At 49.3% G+C, this 21,581-nt stretch overlaps 1 protein-coding gene across 2 annotated transcripts in view; it reads left to right on the top strand.

Annotated features, from left to right (window-relative positions):
- The window catches only part of Mtcl2 (microtubule crosslinking factor 2), a 71,903-nt gene that overhangs the window by 26,701 nt on the left and 23,621 nt on the right, over nt 1–21,581 (top strand). The window contains exons 4-9 of one of the 2 annotated variants that reach the window (XM_017592266.3): nt 10,558–10,620; nt 11,332–12,507; nt 15,090–15,230; nt 18,927–19,052; nt 20,781–21,011; nt 21,272–21,376. In XM_017592266.3, coding sequence (XP_017447755.2) covers nt 10,558–10,620; nt 11,332–12,507; nt 15,090–15,230; nt 18,927–19,052; nt 20,781–21,011; nt 21,272–21,376 — 1,842 coding nt within the window. Of the gene's footprint in view, nt 1–10,557; nt 10,621–11,210; nt 12,508–15,089; nt 15,231–18,926; nt 19,053–20,780; nt 21,012–21,271; nt 21,377–21,581 lie in introns of both variants that reach the window. The other variant, XM_039106711.2, reaches the window with a different exon arrangement.

The raw sequence follows: 21,581 nt of genomic DNA, 5'->3' as shown, positions 1-21,581 counted from the left end.
GTGTATATATATGTGAGTATGTATGTGTGTATTGTGTTCTGTGTGTATGCGTATATATGTGTGTGGGTATATGTGTGTATATGTATGTGGGTATGTATGTGTGTATGTGTGTTTTGTGTGTGTGGGTATATATGTGTGTATGTGTATGTATATATGTGTGGCTGTGTGTGTATGTGTGCATATGTGTGTATATATGTGTCTGTGTTTATATGTGTATATATGTGTGGGTATGTGTGTGTATGTGTGCATATATATGTATATATGTGTATATGTGTGTATCTGTGTGTGTGTGTGTGTGTGTGTGTGTGTGTGTGTGTGCTCGTGCACGCCTGCTTGTCTGACGGTGCACCATGTGTGTCCAGGTGCCTGCAGAGGCCAGAAGATGGCCTTGGAATCCCTGGAACTTGAGCTGTACTGTTTGTAAGATGCTCAGTGTGGGAGCTGGGACTAGAACTATTCCTCTGCAAGAGAAGCAAGTGTTCCTAACTGCTGAGCCACCTGTCCAGGTCCCTAACTGCTGAGCCACCTGTCCAGGTCCCTAACTGCTGAGCCACCTGTCCAGGTCCCTAACTGCTGAGCCACCTGTCCAGGTCCCTGGAGTTAAATAATAAGAATATGCATAGTCGTTGGGAGGCAGAGCCAGCTGGACTCTGTGATTTGAGGCCAGCCTGTACTACAATGTAAGGCTTTCTCAAAGACCAAAGAATAAAATAAGAATGGACTGGGACTGCAGCTCCGTTGGTAGAGTGCTTGCCTAGAATGAATGAGCTCTTGGATTCAATACACAGTTCCTAGTAAAACGGGCACGGCTCTGCACATCTGTCACCCCGCACCCAGGAGATAGAGACACCCAGGAGATAGAGACATGACGGTTAGAAGCTTGGGGTCATCCTTGGCTATGTACGGAATGTGTGAAAAACCTGGGATACAGGGGACAGTGCCTCAGAAGAAAGGACTTAAACAAGACACGGTGAGAACTATAGTCCCATTACAGGGAAGCTGAGGGAGGAAATGGTTGAGGTCTGGGTATCTAAAAGCTGCTGGGATAACATAGTAAGACCCTGTCTTGATTAAACAAAACGAAACAAGATCATACTTAGGTGCTCCTTGAGATTAAAATTTTTACAACATTTGAACCCTTTTATTTCATGTATGTGTATCTGTGTGTGTGTGTGTGTGTGTGTGTGTGTGTGTGTGTGTGTCTGTCTGTCTGTCTGTATCTGTGTTTGCGTATGTGCTCCACAGTAGGCATGTGGAGGTCAGAGGACAGCTTGAAGCAGTTGGTTCTCCTCTTCCACACCCTGAATCCCAGGTGTGCAGCTCAGGTCGTCAGGGTTGGCGGCAGCTGCCTTTCCCCGATGAAGTGTCTCACCACGCCACCCTACCCGCGGAACTTTAAATGTAAATTTTAGGTTTTTAATGTAAAGGTCCCAGAATGGACCCTGACACAGAGGAGGAGCTGAAGAAACCGCTTCTCACTCCTGGGAAACAGATGGCCGAAGCCTGTGTAACCTCCTGGCGCTTGGTGCTGGCTCCAGAGCCTGTTTATTTGCTGTTTGCCCTCTCCTCCTCCCTCTCCTTCCTGACATGGTTACCATGGAGACAGGGGTCCCTCAGCAGTTCTGCCTGAGCTACAGTCGAGTCCTTGGGCTCCGCCTTTTCCATCCCCACAGGTTGATGAGGTGATGTTGTCACCGGGCTGGGAATGGGAGCCCCTGCCCTGGGCTGATGCTGTTGCTGTGGAAACAGCTCTTGGCGAGACAGAAGGGAGATGGCATGTCCTCACTGCTCTCTGCGGTGGCACTGTGGCCCAGCTGGGCTACTGCTTCAGAATGGTAACAGCAGCTGCCCCTTCATGCCCACTATCATCCCCCTTGTCTTCAGGCAGAGAGCCAGAGTGAGCCTGATTTGTCCTAACATAGCCGCTGTGTCTGCGTGCTTGCCCAGTGCCAGGCACAGCTCCCAGCCTCGCCCATGTGCCTTCCTGCCGTTTAACCCTCCGTTGTCCCTGCTTCGTAGGTACCACTCCTTGGACATTTTTAAATCACAGTTTAGTTCAGTGACCACAGAATACAACATTTTACAGTTCAGTTTCATAGATTGGGGTGCCGTCATCAGCAGGACCGAATTCCAGAAAGCTCCCATAACTCCTGTAAGTAGCCCCACACCTGTTAGCAGCCGCTCTCCACCCCTTCTCCCTCTAGCCCCTGGCAACTGCGGGCCCGCTGTCTATTGATGTATCCAACCAGGAGATTGCATTAAAATGGAGTCAAGCAATGCGTGATCATTGGTGGTGGGAACTCCTACTCAAACAAGGTTTTCAGGGTTTAGGTGTCCATGTGGAAGACCTTGTTTTTCTCATGGGTAATAATCCGATGTGTTGGGTAGAGTGCCTTAATTACTTTGATAGATATTTGGGTGGCTTCTGCTTTCTTACTGTCACAAATAATGCTGTGATGGATGATCATGTTCAAGTTTTTGTGATTGACACAGGAACAGAATTGCTGTCTATGGATGAGATCGGGGGAAAGATAAGTAGGGGATTTAGACCCTGGGCCCTGGGTCTGCCACACTCACACTGACTCCTAACGGAGTTGGCGCTCCACTCCTGACTCATCAAAGGGCTTTCCCAGAGCCTACATCTGTGATTCCTCATCTGGATTTCCTCCTTGATGGGTGGGGAAGAGCACCTCCTACCCCTTGGGGTTGAGCCTGGTTCTACTGCTGTACAATGTGTTATGGCCCCAGTGTGTGAGCTGCAGAGCAAACCCAGCCAAGGAGCCACGGAGACCTGGGTATAGAATCTTGGCCTTGCTGTCTGCTTGAGAGCGACTGCAACCTTGGGCAGATGGCACAGCCACTCAAGTGCTCTGTTTACAGAAAGGGGAAAGCGAGTCCTGTAAGCTTGGGGGTGTTTGTGAAGATTAAATGAGGCAGGCTGGGAAGTGCTCAGCATAGAGTAGGCACTTGCTAAATACAGTACGTGCTATTATCGTTGCCATCTCAACCAGCCACTGGCTGTGGGCCTGGAGAAGCCTTTGCTGCCTCGCACAGGGGCTCTCCCCACAGAGCTGGCGGCTGCACATGGAAGGAACAGCTACTCCGAAAACCGTTGAGTCTCAACTTAACTTTTCCTGACTTCGGGTTGGCTGTAATGCTAGGAGACCTTGCTGACTAAGCATGATGATCTGAGTTCAAATCTCCACAACCCACGTAAAACGTTGGACATCATCCGGAACAGACCTGTAACTCCGACCCTGAGGGACAGGAGGATGGCTCAGGTTTGATCACCTCCAGGCTCTGTGGGAAAGCTTGCCTCAAAGGAGCAAGGCGGGGAGTCACAGAGCAGGACACCCGACCTCCTGGCTTCCATGTGTGTATAAGGGTGTGTGCATATACCACACCCATATACCATAATACATAAACACACTATACAACTTAAATTTTAAAAAATGTTTTTCTCCATCCAAGTGGTGGTCCCTCTAGGGGACTATGTGACTTGTCTGCCTATTTTGGCCATGCTGCAAGGAGTATACCTCACTCTAGAGATGGGCCCCAATCCAGGTCCCCTTTATTGTCAGTTCTGTGCACATAGCCATCTGGTTTCAGTGAGACTTGTATGGACCCCCTTTTATGTTGGTGAGTCAGCAGTGAGGAAGCACTCAAGATATTGGGGACAGAGGGAACAGAGCTTAGACAGCTCTCTCCTGAATTTAGGGTGCTACCTGGAGGCTTCTGGGGAAGAGAGACCTCAGGCTCCTGCTGAGAAGGGTTGGGCCAGGGATTCTCAAGGATCCCCTAGGCTGCTCATATGCCTTGTTGAAGGGTAGGGAATCTGCCTATGGGCTGGGTCCTCCTGGACCTTATGGCTTCGTTATCTCTGGTGTCCTGGTCTACCCTCCACAGGCCTAGAGACAGCACAAAGGGGCTCTGACAGACCTTGGCTCCCTTGAGGGACAAGCAGTCCCTCAGGCCCCGGCCAGCTGCCACTGAACAGAGGGAGGGTGGTCTTTGTGCTTTTGGAGCCTGCCTTGGTTTCCCTTTTAAGCTCAGGGCAGAGTAGAAGCCCAAATGGTTTCCATGTGGTGGGACAGGGTCCAACCCCAGGCACAGCTTTGAGCTCTCTGCCTGCTTCCATTCTGTGAGGTTGCCGCCTTAGTCTGCCTGCTGGAAAGGCTTTCTAGAGAAAGCAGAAATGTACATTAGGTGCTTCCCTGCCCCCGCAACAGATTCACAGCAGTTAAAGAACGCTCTAAGCCCCACGGAGAATCCTTCTGAGGTTCTTGGAATCCACTACTCTGGGATTCCTACTTAGGGGTGAACACACACACATAAGGTTTTCTGTGTATGCACAGACATTATTTTTTTAGGTGTATGTGTAATGCTTCCTTAAATTTAAAAGTGCAATATAAACTTAATGAGGCAAAAATCCTCCCACAAAGGCACAGAAACGCATACCTGGCATGACCCTGCAGAAGGTTCCAGCAAATTCTGGCTGCATTGCCCGCCCCCGAGGGCAGGCATTTGGGGACCTCCTGCTTCCCTCTGTTCCTCTTGTGCTCTCTGAAGCTTCACCCTGTGACTAAGGAATCTATCCAAAACGACAGCGCTAGTCTAAATGGATACAAAGTAACCAAAGCCTTACCAAGCCCCTCCCCTCTCATCCGCCTAACCTGAGATTAACAGTTTACTTTGTGTCTTTCTGGGTCTTCCTCTGTGCTTAGCCATGTGCCTCTCTGTGTCTTAAAGAAATAACTAAAGAGGGGCTTAGGTTGCACACAGGGTTTCTGTAACATGCAGGATCATGTTGCATAGAGAGAGAGAGCCCTTTAAAATGCCGAATGCTTTTGGGTTTTCTTTAGTCTGAGGTGCTTATTATAAAAAATAAAATAAAATAAAAATCACAGAATCAAATAAGCATAGGAAGGAAAGAGTCCCAAATAGCACCATCTATTTCAACCTTAATCACAGGGCTGAAGGTTTAGACAGAGCTCCATAGGCATCAGTTGGCAAAGATCCCTCAGGGAGGGGAGAAGGATGGGGCCAACATGAAAGGGGCGTGGCTTTGTCTACTTGACATATGGCTTTGCTGGGGTTTTTTGTTGTTGGTTGGTTGGTTGGTTTTTGGTGGGGGGAGGGAAGGAGGGTGGTTTTTGTATGTTTTTCAAGACAGGATTTCATTGTGTAGCCCTCACTGTGCTTGAACTCACTCTGTAGAGCCGGCTGGCCTCGATCTCAGAGATCCAGCTGCCTCTGCCTCCTGAGTGTCAGGATTAAAGGCATGTGCCACCACCACCCATTGACAAATGTGCTTTGTAACTAGACTTTTTATGTCATATGGGTGTTCCTGCTTTGCTTTCCCATAGGGCTTGCTAGGTAGTCCAGGCTCCCCTGGAACTCACTGAATACCAGGTTGGACTGGAATTTGCTATGCAGACAAGCTGGCCTTGAGCTTGTGCCATCCTTCCTGTTTCGGTTTCCAAGCGCTGGAACTACAGATGTGTGTCGCTGTGCTCAGTTCTCCAGTTTCAGGTTCTGAGTAACAGTTTACTGAGATGTAATTCACACACTCTGACGTCTGCCTTCGCTCTTCTTATTTGCAGCGCTGGGAACTGAACCCAGGCCAGCCAGATGCTCTACTACTGAGCTACCTCCCTGGCCCAAGTTTGACCTTGTAAACTGCACAGTTACTGGGCTGCACAGTTGTGCATCCATCCTTACTGTCTGACTCCAGGACCTTTTTGTTACACCCTTAAAAAACCTCACTCTTTTTAGCAGCCACATCTCATTCCCTTCTTGCCCAGCTCTGGGGTACCATTAATGTATTTTCCGTCTTTGATAATTTGTATGGCCTGGACATTTTGTGGAAATGAAACCTGGTGCCATGTACCTGTTGTGTGATAAAACTTTTCCTGTGGAGATACAACACATATGTGTTCACCTCAGATTGGGACCCCATGACAAACGAAAGTACAGATACCACCCTAGTCCAATGTGTGAAACAACACATTTTATTGGAGTTACTTACAGGAGTATGGGTGAGCGGTTTCTTCCCTTTTTTTTTTTTTTAAATTTCATGCATATGCATACACTGTAGCTGTCTTCAGACACACCAGAACAAGGCATTGGATTCCATTACAGATGGTTGTAAGCTACCAATGTGGTTGCAGGGAATTGAACTCAGGACCTCTGGAAGAGCAGTCTGCTCTCTTAACCACTGAGTCATCTCTCCAGCCCGGGTGAGGGGTTTCTTACAGGAACAGAAATGACTCACGGATCACTGCATCCAGCACTGGTGACAGCTCACAAAAACTGGAACCTAGAGCATGCTGCACAGCCTGTAGGCAGCTCAACAGGTCAGAGCATGTTCTTTCTTAGTGACTCTGGTCTAAACTACTTCTAGGCCATTTCCCAAAAGCCAGGCTGTTTTCTGATTCTTCCAGGCAGGTGATCTGCTCTCAGAGTCATCTTTGCAGTTTTCTCCTCTGAGAGTCTTCTTTGGAATTCAGCTTCATTTCATGAGAGAGGGACTCTGCTTTTAATGTTTATTCTGGCAGAAAAGGAGCCTAGTGAATCTGGTCAATTTCAGGAACTTCCTGAACATATTTTGAGTTGTCTTCCTGCGTAAGGAACTTCCTGTAAGATAGAATGTTTTCAGCTGGGAGGACACTGTTACACAACAGGATAGCCTGCCCCATATGGTGTCTTCACAGTGCCCATGCTGCCTGGGCATCAGGACCTTGTTCCTTTCATGACTGAATAAGTTTTTACTGCATGGACACACCACAGTCTATTCCTCTATTTCTCATCTGAAGGCCATGTTGGATTGGAGGCTTTATTTGTAGGTTTCTTCCTTCCCTTCACAGAGTGTTCTGGCTTTTTGTCAACCACTATCACGACCCTCAGTCATTCTTACTGGCTTTTTATATCATCTCATGGGTGCTTATGTGATAGCCTGAACTTCTTGGGGTCCCTAGATAACCCAGGTTCTTTGCTTCCTTCCTGGGAGCAGGGGACCTTGGTGGAGCTGTGATCACCTGAATCATGGATTCCTCAGTGTGTGTGTTCTCCAGAACCGACGCCACAGCCAAGGCACCACCCAACCAGTGATGGCAGGCCCAGTTCTCAAAGGCTGAGTCTGACCCAGAGCACCACCCCATCACTGCCTGGGAGTCTCCCTCTGAGCTCTCCTTTCCAGAGCCCTTGCCCTGGTACACCAGCTCTTGTGAAGGGCTTGTTTCGTGATCCCCTTCCCAAGTCCTCTTTTGGTAGCCTGGCGCATTCAAACCCATCTCCACCTTCCCATCTCATTTGTGTTCCCAGAGTTCTCTATGACTTGATTGAGTTTTAAGATGGACTTAGAGTGGGCTGAGAAGATGTGAAAACACCAGACCCATCAGGTGACCTCATCCCAGGACTGGCAGGCAGAGACAGGCGAATTTCTGAGTTCAAGGCCAGTCTGATATATAAAGAGAGTTCAAAGGGGTTGGGGATTTAGCTCAGTGGTAGAGCGCTTGCCTAGCAAACGCAAGGCCCTGGGTTCGGTCCCCAGCTCCGAAAAAAAAAAGAAAAAAAAAAAGAGAGAGTTCAAGGATGGCCAGGGCTATACAGAGAAACCCTGTCATGAGAAACCAAACAAACAAAACCCAAAAGCAACCACCAACTACAAAATGAAAAACAAAACAACAGCAACAACCCCACCCCCAACCCCTACCCCAGACTCAGGAAGGAACCCTGAGGCTCTCTGGCAGCCAGCCTAGCATAATGCAGGAAAATGAGCAGCCTTGTCTCAGGAAATTGAGATGAAGTGATGGAGATGTTCTGAACACACGTGCATTTGTGCAGCACACACAAATGCACGCACACATGTACACACACGTGGGCACCCATGCAGACACACTTTCACACTTGATAAAGCCGACCTGCTTACCTGGGAAGCTACTTTAAACTTGGATGGCTGAGACATACCCCAGGACAGTTATTGCAGAATCTTTGACATGGTGCCTGGTCATTGGTGTTTTCTTAAACCCCCCAGTGATTCTTCCCTGCATGCAGGCTAATCATAGACACGTTTTCTCCTACCAAGCCTTTGGAACTAAGGCAAGAGTTTTGTCAAGAATTGGTCTCAGCTTGGCTTTGTATTTGCTGTAGAACTCTGGTCAAGTCCCTACCCCTCTCTGTTTCAGCAAAACACGGCTTGCAGGGTTGGAGAGATGGCTCAGTAGTTAAGAGCCCTAGCTGCTCTTCCAGAGGATCCAAGTTCAATTCCCAGCACCACATGGCAGCTCAGCCATCTGGAACTCCAGTTCCAGGAGATCCAGTGCCCTCTTCTGGCTTCCACGGGCACTGCACTCATGTGATGCACAGCCTGCAGGCAAAGCACCCATATACATAAAATACAAGTAAATGTTAAACAAGGTTTGTTTTATGTCAGTGGCTGGCCTACAGGGGTGGGGAATGAGAGGTAAGGGTTGGAGGCAAGCATGTATTTAAAGTCACTGGGGAGCATTTTCAGAAACCCACGTGGGGGGTTGGGGATTTAACTCAGTGGTAGAGTGCTTGCTTAGCAAGTGCAAGGCCCTAGGTTCGGTCCCCAGCTCCAGAAAAAAAGAAAAGGAAAAAAAAAAAAAAGAAACCCAAGTGGGCAGCTCAACTCAGAAAGTTGAGAACAACCTAACTGTGGTTTCAAATGCTGCTGGTGAATCATCCCTCTCTCGGGAGGAAGCAGTCAACGGAATCATGCATCTAAGTGAATGACTTTTTAAACAACAAGTAACTCGCACTTATTATTGTAGTGTTTCCTCAGGCTCCCCACCGTGGGGCTTGTGCCATTTTGCACTTATGCCAGCAATAAATGAGCCTCGTTGTTTAGCTAGAGCCTCACCAATAGGACGTGTTGTGAGGTGGCCCAGGGTTTTGCGAGTCTGATCAGTGAAAAGCGCAGCCTTGGTAGCTTTGCTCTGGGTGTCTTCTTATCGTAAAAATCTGTTTGTCTTCCGTCCGTAACTTTTTTTTCCTTCTCTGAACCTAGAGTCCCACGCACACAGGGCCTCTATCAGTGAACTGTATCCCCTAGTCTTTCTTTTGCCTTTTTATTACGAGACAAGGTTTTAATCTGTTGCACCGGCAGGCAGGCCTTGAATTTATGATTGTCCTGCCTCACTGGGCCTGACTTCATGTTCTTTCTTGTGTTCCTAACTCTCTTTCCTATTGTAGATATTTCTTCCAGCTCATTGCCCGTTTTTTAATGTGTGTGTGTGTGTGTGTGTGTGTGCGCGCGCACGTGCGTGTACGTGCATCCATCTCACTGCCCGTTCATCTATCTGTCTGTCCATCTGTCCATCCATCTGTCTGTCTGTGTCTCTGGGGATGGGACCCAGGGCTTTGTGCTCTGTCCCTGAGCTGCACAGGATGGTTTGCCCTCCTCTATTTTGTGTTCGATGCGGCATTTGCCTGTGTAATCAATGCATTGATTCCCCTCTCCAAAGCTTCTGGGTTTTTCAGTCCTCATTTGTTGTTAGTCTCTCTTGATCATTTCTCAGTCTCCTGTGCTGTTTCTAGTTTTCTACCCATATTTCGTTTGTTAGTATTTATCCTGTGTTCAAGGTCCTATGAAATGTTACTTCCTGTAAGGCAGAGACTTGCATGCAGTTTTAGGGAAGAGCCCCTTTGGCTGTGAGGGAGTGAGTCACAGCACATAGATGGTCTCAACTGGAGCTAGTGGCCCTTTGGGGTCGAGGCATATGGGGCTGGGCTAGTCTTTGGGTGTGTATTCCACCCAGGGAGAGCATGTAACGTGCTCCCCTTAGCCGGTGAGTACCACCAAGAATGGTCCTCAGCTTGGAGGTCTTCCGGGCCTGAAGAGGCATCCTTGGCATCTCGTTTGTCTAGTTCGCTGCTATATGCTCTACCCTCTGAGGTGTACCGGGGAAATCTCTGATTCGTGGGCGAAAGACAAGTGTCAGCCATGAAAACATACAGGCCAGAGACATCTGGAGTGAGCGGGATGTATGTACTTAGGAATGCACACGTATAAGGAATTGGGGATTTGCAAGCGCAAGGCCCTGGGTTCGGACCCCGGTTCCAGAAAAAAAAAAAAAAGAAAAGAAAAGAAAAAAAAGGAATGCACACGTGTGCAGCAACACACATGTGTGGCAATGGGTTTGAATGAGAACAGGGAAAGGGATACATGAGAAGGGTTAGAGGGAAGATAGTGAACAGAGAAAATGATGTAATTATAGTATAATTTGGGGTAAAAAAAAAAACCCAAAACATCAAAGATGAACAAGAGTACAAATTCTGATTTCCAGCCCACGGGGACAGAGTGGCCAGAGTGGGCGCAGTGGGGACTGCACGCATGTGCCGGGGCGTCGAGCCATTTCCTCTAGTACTTCCGGTCGGTCTCCCCTGTGCAAGGCGCTCAGTGATCCCTGGTTCTGCCTCGGGTGCTGGTTAACCGGCTGAATCGAGACCCTCACTGTGACTCTGTTTTGTGACACCTCTTCGGATGTGTGTCATCTTTGTGACCTTTCAGTTTGCTTCCTTCTTTCCCTTTAGCATTCCTTGAAGAAAAGAGGGACCCGATCTCTGGGGAAGACTGATAAGAAGCCTACTGCACAGGTGGGTCCTCAGCTCCACGTCACGCACCCTGCAGTTTGTAGTTTGCAGGCTCAGACCAGCTTTAAGCATCCTGGGTAGTCCCCAGAGGTCCCTACCCCTTCCCAAGGTCTCTCCTGCCTCACCTTCCTCCCCTATGCATTTTCTCAACTTCCCCAGTTTAATTCCTCCACTCTAACCCCATACTCAGACACTCCTGGACCCACAAGTTGATAACCCAACACAGGGACAGACAGATCCAAAGTGTATCAGTCCCTTCCCCACTTGATCGCCACCCGACTGAGACAAATCACTTCACCTCTCCAGTCTGCTTCTTCCTCCCATCCCATTCTGTGGGTTTGTTGTAAGAACTGGGTAAAAGCACTGTGTCCCACACAGGCCAGGCCCAGAACCCTGTTAGCAGCCAGGGCACTGGGCACTTTTTGTGCGTTTTCTCATTTAACAGTCATCATGTGTGAGAGCAATGTTTATAGATGGGGCAGTTCTAGCAGGAATGGCCATAGTCACGTGTCAGAATGTCACCTGCTCCCAGACTTCCAGATTGTAGGTAGTGTGTTCTGGCCTCTTAATATCAATGTCCCTGTGTCCTCCAGGCCTTAGAGAACCATGCTGATTCACCCCTGTGTTCTCAGACGGTCAGTCAGGGTAGCCCAGAACCCTGTGACTGGGTCCAAGCTGACACTAACCTCCCTTGTTGCCGCCATTGGGCTGCAGGAGGATAGTGCTGACCTGAAGTGCCAGCTGCATTTTGCAAAGGAGGAGTCGGCCCTCATGTGCAAGAAACTCACCAAGTTGGCTAAGGAGAACGACAGCATGAAGGAGGAGCTGCTCAAGTACCGCTCTCTCTATGGGGACCTGGATGCAGCCTTGTCCGCAGAGGAGCTGGCGGACGCTCCGCATTCCCGTGAGACTGAGCTGAAGGTGCACCTGAAGCTGGTGGAGGAGGAGGCCAATCTGCTGAGCCGACGCATCGTGGAGCTGGAGGTGGAGAACCGGGGCCTGCGGGCTGAGATGGACGATATGAAGGACCACGGGGGTGGCGGAGGTCCCGAGGCCCGGCTGTCCTTCTCTTCTCTGGGTGGTGAGTGCGGGGAGAGCCTAGCCGAGCTGCGGCGACATCTGCAGTTTGTGGAAGAGGAGGCTGAGCTGCTGCGGCGCTCCTCTGCAGAGTTGGAGGACCAGAACAAGTTGCTGCTGAACGAGCTGGCCAAATACCGCTCGGAGCACGAGTTGGACGTGACGCTGTCGGAGGACAGCTGCTCCGTGCTCAGTGAGCCTTCGCAGGAGGAGCTGGCAGCCGCCAAGCTGCAGATCGGCGAGCTCAGCGGCAAGGTCAAGAAGCTGCAGTATGAGAACCGCGTGCTCCTCTCCAACCTGCAGCGCTGTGACCTGGCCTCCTGCCAGAGCACACGCCCCATGCTGGAGACCGATGCCGAGGCTGGGGACTCTGCGCAGTGCGTGCCTGCCCCTCTGGGTGAGACTCTGGAGCCCCACGCAGGCCGGCTTTGTAGAGCCCGCGAGGCCGAGGCATTGCCCGGCCTACGGGAGCAGGCCGCCTTGGTCAGCAAGGCCATCGACGTCTTAGTGGCTGATGCCAATGGCTTCTCAGTTGGCCTCCGCCTATGCCTGGACAATGAGTGTGCTGACTTGCGATTGCACGAGGCACCTGACAACAGCGAGGGCCCTAGGGATGCTAAGCTTATCCATGCCATCCTGGTGCGTCTGAGTGTCTTGCAACAGGAGCTGAATGCCTTCACCCGCAAGGCAGATGTGGCCTTGGGGAGCTCTGGCAAGGAGCAGCCTGAACCCTTCCCTGCTCTGCCGGCCTTGGGCTCCCAGGGGCCCGCTAAGGAGATCATGCTGTCCAAAGACCTTGGCTCTGACTTCCAGGTAAGAGGGCACAGGCCAGGGTCCTGTTACTTTTATTACAAACATGTTCTGAACCAGGCATATGACAGAGGGACACAACTTCACAACTCCCCTGCAGGGAACAGTCCCGATCATTACCTAGAACATGACTAGCCCCAAGGCAGCCCTGGTCTTCAGGATAACCTCCTGGTTTTTATCCATCTTGGAGATTTATATAAATGGGCTGTGTTCACCCCGCCGACTATTTGCTGTTACAGGTAGAAAAAAAATGTATGTATTCCCATCTAACTAGGAATAAGGCTGCTGACTATGCAAACTGCCAAGGTTGCCTTTACTGTGGATGGACATTGATTCTGAGGTCCTATCTTTTTGCTAGATTTTCCCCTTTTCCTCCTTTCCCCTCTCCTCTGACCTCTTCTCTCCCCTCCCCTTCCTTCCCCTCCCCTCTCCTCCCTTCCCCTCTCCTCTCCTCCCCTCTCCTCTCCTCTCCTCCCCTCCTCCTGTCCTTCCCCTTTCCTCTCCTCTCTTATCTTCCCCTCCTCTCCTCTCCTCCCCTCCCCTCCCCTCCCTTCCTCCTCTCCTCTCCCATCTCCTCTTCTCCCCTCCCCTCTCCTCTCTTCTCCTCCAGTGCTGGGGACACAATTCAGAGCCTCATACATATAAGGCAAACACTTACCATTGAGCCACATCCCCGGTCCCTTCTTTTTAAAACATTTTTAAAGTTTACGTATGAGAGAGAGAGAGACAGAGACAGAGACAGAGACAGAGACAGACTCTGTGTGTGTGTGTGTGTGTGTGTGTGTGTGTGTGTGTGTGCCCCACAGAAGTCAGAGGAAGGTGCTGGAGCCCCCCACGCTGTTGTGAGCTTCTTGATCTGGGTGGTAGATACTGAACTCGGGTCCTTTTAGAGAACATTAATGGTTCTTAACTGTTGAGCCACTTCTTGAGGGCAGCTCCTTCTTTCCCCATCTCTTTTGTAACTAAAATTATTACACTTATTTGGGGGATTCAGGGAGAACCGTTGTGTACACATGGTGGTCACAGGAGTCAGTTCTCAGGTGGTCCTGGGGATCAACTCAGGTCGTCAGGCTTGGTAGCAAGTACCTTCACCTGGTAAGCTATCTCGCCAGCTCCCCAGTCCCCACCCCTTTTTGTTTTCTTTGAGGCAAGGTTTCACTATGTGGTCCTGGCTATCCTGAAACTCACTCTGTAGACCAGGCTGGCCCTGAACTCATAGAGATCTGCCTGCCTCTGTCCCCAGACTGCTGGAATTAAAGGCGTGTGCCACCACCACCCACCACCAGCCCATGATAGTAAACTTAAAAAGTATTTTAAACCTTTTGAGTGGATTTTGAGAAGCTTAGTCTTGACATCTATGACATACTACCTAGAAAAACTAAAATAGAAGAGGCACTTGGGAGAACATTTAGAGCTCGTTATTGCAAAGCGATACGTAAGCATTCGGAGCAAAGATAAAAATAAGCGTACGCCTCCTGTCCCTGCTGCCACTTCCTGCCAGTACCTCTGTAGACAGACTTGATGGGCGGTGTTCAATAGGCCTTCACACAACAGCCACGTGGGGATGTGGCTCAGGGGTAGAGGACCAGCCTTAGCAGATGCCACAGGTTCTATCCCCAGTACAGAACAGAAACAAGACAAAACTCCCAAGACAAATTTCAAAGATTAAATTAGCAAAGTGCAGGATTGAGCTGCAGTTTCTTCGTTGCAGTTACATGTCTCAGATGCTTGAGGCTAGCCGTATCCCGCGAGTGCCTTTCTGAACCTCTCCCATACGCCTTCTCATGTGCTTGGGGGTTTGCTCTCCTAGCTTCAGGTTATAGCTACTGTTGCTATGCAGTGTGTTTCCTCATGCCCTGCATTCCCTGTCTGTTTGCTGGGATACCTTGTGGATGGTTCCTACCCTTTGTGCTTAGCCCAGGACGGGTGATGGTCTGCAGAACCAGATGTGTATAGGATTCCCACTGTTAAGGGTCCTTACTGCCTAGTGAGGAGGATTAATCAGTATGTCGAGCCTGTGATATGACAAACAGAAGAGGGACTTATCAGCCAGGAACTTGTCCTAGATCTTGAAGAAGCTCAGATTATAAAGAGAAGGAGCACAGTAGGTCCAAGGAACAGGGTGCAGTTGTGAGGTTAGGCTGCAGAGAGCATGGAGTGGAGTGGTTTTCATCCTGAGAGAATGGCAAGAGATTTCCTTGGCACTGCACTGTATTGTACTGTAGCAGCTTCAACTCTCTGCTGTGGCTTGACATAGCTTCTTGAAGCAAGTGGAAAGACCCACGTTGAGTCTCCCTCTTGTGTCTTCCTGAAGTAAGAGTGAGCAGGGACCACACAGGTCCCAGAGTGATGGAATTGTTTCAGAAGGCTTCACCATTTACAAAATTAGTGTTTCTGCTTGCCTCATTGCTCGTTTGCAATAAGCAGATGAATTGTGGCCATGCACCCTGGTGAGGCTGGTCCAGGTTTCAAGGCGATTCACTGGGCCCCCTCTCGTGTGAACAAAGCCCATTATGGAGCTAAGGCCTGGTGGGGACTTTTGTAGCACTCCTTGGGCCTCTCCCATGGATCTCTTCTGCTTGTAGCCACCTGACTTCAGAGACCTGCTGGAATGGGAGCCTAGGATCCGAGAGGCCTTCCGTGCTGGTGACTTGGAGTCCAAGCCTGACCCTAGTCGGAACTTCAGGCCTTACCGAGCTGAAGATAATGATTCCTATGCCTCTGAGGTGGGTCTAGGCCGAAGGAAACTGTTGGGTGGAAGCTGATTGGCTAGGACCTCCAGAAAGCAGGAAGCCGATTGGCTAGGACTTCCAGAGAGCAGGCAGTGTGGCCCTTGGAGGATGATGGTATGGGATTTGAGAATTCTGTTTGGTTTTAAGCTTCTGACAGCTGGGGGAAGGGAGACGGAAGGAGGGAGACGGGGGCGGGGGGGAGGGAGGGAATAATATGAAACTGTAATCCCAGTGTCAGGCAGCAGGAGTGTGTGAGCCATTCTGCTGGTCTGGTGGCCTTAGACATGTCCACAGCCCATGGGCCCAGCTTTCTACTGCAACACCTAGAATTATTAGAGTTGCTACGATTCTCTGATTATTAGAGTTGTCAAACTCTAGTAAGGTGGTCTGGGCATCCTCGTAACCATGGTGAAGGAGGAAGAGGGAAAGCCCTGTGTGAACATGGAGCTAAGTCGTAGTGCTGTGTACTTAGCATGCAGAAGGCCTTAGCTTTGATTCCCCAGTCAAGAGATGGATATACATAGAGGGGAGGGATGGAGGGAGGAAGGAGGAAGAGGAGGAGGAGGAATAGAAGGAGGAGGAAGAGGAAACAACCTGAGATGCTTAGATCTCATTTTCTGATCTCATTTACACATTGACTCAGTTTCCATCATTCCTCCTCCCCTCCCCTAGCTAAGTACCAAACCCAAGTCTTTACGCTTAGTGCTCTACCACTGAGCTAAATCCCCAACCCCTCATTCTTTTTTATTTTTAAAGATTTATTTATTTATTATATATTAATACACTGTAGCTGTTTTCAGACACACCAGAAGAGGGCATCAGATCCCATTACAGATGGTTGTGAGCCACTGTGTGCTTGTTGGGATTTGAACTCAGGACCTCTGGAAGAGCAGTCTCTCCAGCCCCAGTTTCCATCATTCTTACTGAGTAGCTATGACTAAGCATGGTGCCAACCCCAGTTCAAGAGCGATATGCAGGGGCAGGAGCCTGACTTCTATTTAAGAGTTTTTTTTTTCTTTGTTGAGCCAGGGTCTCAGTATATAGATTATGCTTTCTTCAAACTTACCATCCTCCTGCCTCCAGCTTCCAAGTGCTGGGATTACAGGCACATGACACCTTGCCCGATCTGCAAAGATTTTTAATACAGAACAGGTGTACAAGACATGCCTCATATCACTGCAGAGACAATGCCAAATTATATTATTGGCCACATACTTTTTTCACAGCAGGATGCCTGCTATGCCTGGGATCATTTCCACCTTCCTGTTCCTGGTACCAGAAATACTTAATGCTTTTTTTTTGCGATGGAGTCTCACTGTGTTGCTCAGGCTGGCCTCAAACTCACAACTTCTGGTGATCCTCCTGCCTCATGCCCACTTCATCTTGTCTAAAAAAAAATTGTTACTGGGGTATAACAACAAAGTAGTGACGATGGGGCTACAGCTCAGTGATGAGGTACTTGCTCAGCACGTGTGAGGTGTGCACATACATGTGCATACACACATGCATGCACATACACACACAAGAAGACACATACACACACATACACATGGACACACACACAAGCAGACATATGCATATACACACATGGACACACACATGCATACACAAGCAGACACATGCACACACAAGCAGACACAGGCACACACATAGACACATGCGCACACGTGCACCACACATGAATGCACATACACACACGGACACATGCAGACACATGCAAACACACATGTACCACACACACACAGGGACACACACGGGTGCACACATGCAACACATCCATACACACACATACACGCACATATGGCAGACACATGCACCACACATGAACACACATGCACACACATAAACATATGCACCCACACACGCATGCACACACATGAACACACAGAGACAGGGAATGGTAGAGACGGAGAAGGGAAGGACAGGTCCCTATGACTTTTCACAAACTGAACACTTCTCTCCCCTTTAGTGCTTTAAGACAGAGTTTTGCTATGTAGCCCACACTGGCCTCAAGATCATGATCTTCCTGTTTTGTAATTAGCATCTAGAATCATAAGCAGACTCTAGACTTCTGGGTTCCCTTCTAGTGTCTGTTTAGACTTGTAAAAGAAGAGGTTTTAAAAATACTTTTTACAGGGGTTGGAGATTTAGCTCAGTGGTAGAGCGCTTGCCTAGGAAGCGCAAGGCCCTGGGTTCGGTCCCCAGCTCTGAAAAAAAGAACAAAAAAAAATACATTTTACATTTATTTATTTAGTGTGTGGGTATGTGCACACAGTAGAGGACAACTTATAGGAGTTGGTTTTCTCCTCCCACCATGTGGGTCCCAGGGATCAAACTCAGGTCCTGATGCTTGGCTGCAAGCGCCTTTATCTGCTGAGCCATCTTGTCGGGCCAGGAACAAATTAGCTTCATTTAGCTCTAAATGCTTCTAAAACACCATTTCCCTAGAGAATGGAGACCTTGGTTAACTTTTAAAAAATGACTTTATTCCCTAGTCATTGTAATCCACAAACAAACACTATTAAATTTGTGAGCTGCATCATTACCTGAGGATACGAAGAAGACCGGGATCAGTATGGGGTTAACCACAGTGATATTTACCATATTTCTATTATGTGACAGCACACAAAGACAGCATCTGTAGCTGCCCATCTGAATGGAGTTTATACATACAGACCCACTCAACACGCTCCAAACCTCATTTATCATTTAAACTGCATCTATGTTTTTAATTGTAAACAATGAACTAGCTTGCGAATGGCAAACCCTTAGAGCTCTAGCTACTCGGGGAGCCGAAACAGGAAGAGACCAGTGAGCTCAGGAGTCTGAGACCAGCCCGTGGGAAATTATGAGACTTTGTATTAGAAACAAGTAATCAATTACATTTAATCAGTTAATTAAATCTAACCCATTAAAAAGGCTACGAACAACTTTGTGACTCAAACTTAAGTTTTCACAGGAGTTTTTTTTTTGTTTTTTTTTTTTTTTTTTTTTGCAAATAAGTTTGCAAGATCAGGGCTGGAGAGATGGCTCAATGGTTAAGAGCACCGACTGCTCTTCCAGAGGTCCTGAGTTCAATTCCCAGCAACCACATGGTGGCTCACAACCATCTGTAATGGGATCTGATGCCCTCTTCTGCTGTGTCTGAAGACAGCTACAGTGTACTCATATATAATAAATAAATAAAATATTTTAAAAAAAGAAATGTTGGGCTGGAGAGATGGCTCAGCGGTTAAGAGCACCCGACTGCTCTTTCAGAGGTCATGAGTTCAATTCCCAGCAACCACATGGTGGCTCACAACCATCTGTAAAGAGATCCGATTCCCTCTTCTGGTGTGTCTGAGGACAGCTACAGTGTACTTATATATAATAAATAAATAAATCTTAAAAAAAAAAAAGAAATGTTAAGATCAGATTGAGGGGCTGGGGATTTAGCTCAGTGGTAGAGCACTTGCCTAGCAAGCGCAAGGCCCTGGGTTCAGTCCTTAGCTCCGGGGGAAAAAAAAAAAGATCAGATTGAGAGGATTTGATGTGTATCGTTTCCTTTAACCATCCTGATGACCCCTGGGTAAGGACAGGGCTGTGCCTGGTGGAGGACACTCCGGCTTCTGTTGAGTCCCTGCTACTGCAGGTCTTTGACCACAGCCTGTGTCTTCTCCCTCCTCCTTGTCTGGCCCCCACCCCATGTAGATCAAGGAGCTTCAGCTGGTCCTGGCCGAGGCCCACGACAGCCTCAGGGGCTTGCAGGAGCAGCTGTCCCAGGAGCGGCAACTGCGGAAAGAGGAGGCTGACAGCTTCAACCAGAAAATGGTCCAGGTGGGTTTGTAACCTACTACGGCTTCTCTCAGAAGGGAAGGTAATGGGTAAAGTCGCTGTTCTTTGGTAGAACTCCAGCATGTGAGAGGCTCTGGGCTCTGTTCCCAGCATAGGAAGAAATCAAACACTACTATAAGCAGGGTCCTCAGAAGGGAGTAACACTGGGGGAAACCCAAGCTTCCCCAAGCCTGCACTGCCAGGGTGTCCCTGAGTTTGTTACTGTCATCCACTCGACTGGGCTGGAACCATGCACGTGATGTTAGCTATCTAGGGGACATCGAGCCTGCTTACTCTCTCTCGGTTTCGCTTTGTTATATTTGCTTGTTTGTTTGTTTGTTTGTTTGTTTGAGACAGCGTCTCTCTATGTAGCCCTGGCTGTTCACTTGATAGGTAGACTGGGTCGATTCTAACTCACAGAAATCCACCTGCTTCTGTCTCCCGAGTGGCTGGAATGAAAGCTGTCCATCACCACGCCTGTGTCTGTTTCATCTCTTTTTTTAAGAAAAAAATTTTTAAAGACTTTTTATTTTTAATTACATGCAGATGTGTGTGTATACATGCACTGTCCGTGTAGGTGTCTGCAGAGACCAGAAGTGTCAGGTTTCCTTTGATCTGCCTGACGCGGGTGCTCGGAATTGAACCCGGTTCCCCTGGAAGAACAACCAGTGCTCTTAACCCCTGAGCCATCTCTCCAGCCCTTGTTTCATCTCCTGGCCTCAGTTTCCTGTCTGAAATGGTGCCCATATCAAGCCTGGCTGTGGGTCAGTTTATAGTTCTGTAATAGCATGGATTAAACGTTCGCCTTGAGGCTGGTGACATGGGCAAAGACACTTGCCACTGAGCCTTACAACTTGAGTCTGATCCCCAGGACCCACACAGTGAGAGAGAACTAACCCGCTCTTTTCTTCTGACCACCACACACAAGCCACGGCAGCCACGCCCACCCATACACATACAGAACAGTAAGCAAACGTAAAAAGAAAAACCCGCCCCACTGGACGGCCCCTGTGACCCGCCTTGCACGCATTATAGCCTGCAGGTCTCAGACTCGTCCCTCATGAGATGACCCTGCTTTACTGATATGCAAGTAGCTGTGGAGAGGACGCATGGTAGGACATGCTGAAGAAGCCGAAGGATTGCAGACAGGAGCTCACAGAGCAGACATGCTTTGCTCAGAGCTGTGCTTCCCAGGCCTTTGGCTCCCTTCGCTGTGAACCAGTGTTGCTTCCTAGGATACTTCACATTTCTCAGCCTTCCTTAACCCAGCATGCCTCTGCTCTGCACCTGCCCTCTCTGCGGTCCCCACTTCCCTTCATAACTCCCAGATCAATGTGAGCCCATGGGAAACACTGGATACTCTGTAGGTGCTCAGAGTAAGGTGGCCAGAGACCGTCCCTCAGGCTCTTTGCTCAGGGTTTTGAGATGGGATCCCTCCCTGGCATCTGGGCTCACCTATGAGACTACGAAGGGTGGCTGAGTTTACATATGTGGGTTCTGGAGAGTGCACTCAGGTCTTTGTGCTTGTATGGAGGGCACTTTAGTAATGGCTCTCTTTCCAGCCCACTGCTGCTGCTTCTGAGAGTTCTTCTTCCCTGGATACAATGGGCCTCTGGCGGAAGAAGCCATGGCAGGGATCCCCAGTAGGCACTTGCCTTTAGTGTTCCCCCCTTCCCTTGTCCGGGCCTGGAATCAACTGGGGGCCTCCCATGCTCACTTCTGTCCTGACAGCTGAAAGAAGACCAGCAGAGGGCGCTGCTGAGGCGGGAGTTTGAGCTGCAGAGTCTGAGCCTCCAGAGGCGACTGGAGCAGAAGTTCTGGAGCCAAGAGAAGAACATACTGGTGCAGGAGTCCCAGCAGTTCAAGCACAACTTCCTGCTGCTCTTCATGAAGCTCCGGTGGTTCCTCAAGCGCTGGCGGCAGGGCAAGGTTCTGCCCAGCGAGGAGGATGACTTCCTGGAGGTATGGCTGAGCATAGCTTTTGCCTGGGACTGGAAGAAGGGAAACATGGGACGTGAGTTCTGCTTCTCCTTCTTGGCCCGGACAGTGCCAAGTTGGGGAGTGGGTCACAGTTAAGGTATGGGAAGTCAGTGACCCGCTTTGGTTCATCCTGGACCACCCCTCCTTCCTGCATGGCTGCGCCATCTCCTTTCTATCTGGACTGCTTGCTGGTGTCTCCGGCCTTTGAAGGCTGAGCCTTATGAATGTGGTTTCTCACACAGGTGAACAGCATGAAGGAGCTGTACCTGCTAATGGAGGAAGAGGAAATGAACGCCCAGCACACGGATAACAAGGCCTGCACAGGGGACAGCTGGACCCAGAACACGGTGTGTTTAGCTTCTTCTCCTACCTCACCCGCATGCACCTTATCCATTAATGAGCACTTCCTGCCGTCTTCTCAGCCCTGACTGGACACAGGGTCTGTAGATGGTCATTGCCTGGATTCTGGTCCACCAGTTGCTCAGTGCTAGGGGGACATCGGTCATCCCAGGGTAGTGACAGAAGGCCAGATGTCACAAGAAGGGGAGCAGT

This window comes from Rattus norvegicus, chromosome 3, assembly GCF_036323735.1.
Source record: "Rattus norvegicus strain BN/NHsdMcwi chromosome 3, GRCr8, whole genome shotgun sequence".
Lineage (NCBI taxonomy): Eukaryota > Metazoa > Chordata > Mammalia > Rodentia > Muridae > Rattus > Rattus norvegicus.
The sequence above is the reverse complement of the archived record's forward strand: the minus strand, read 5'-3'. Positions and strand labels throughout refer to the sequence as shown.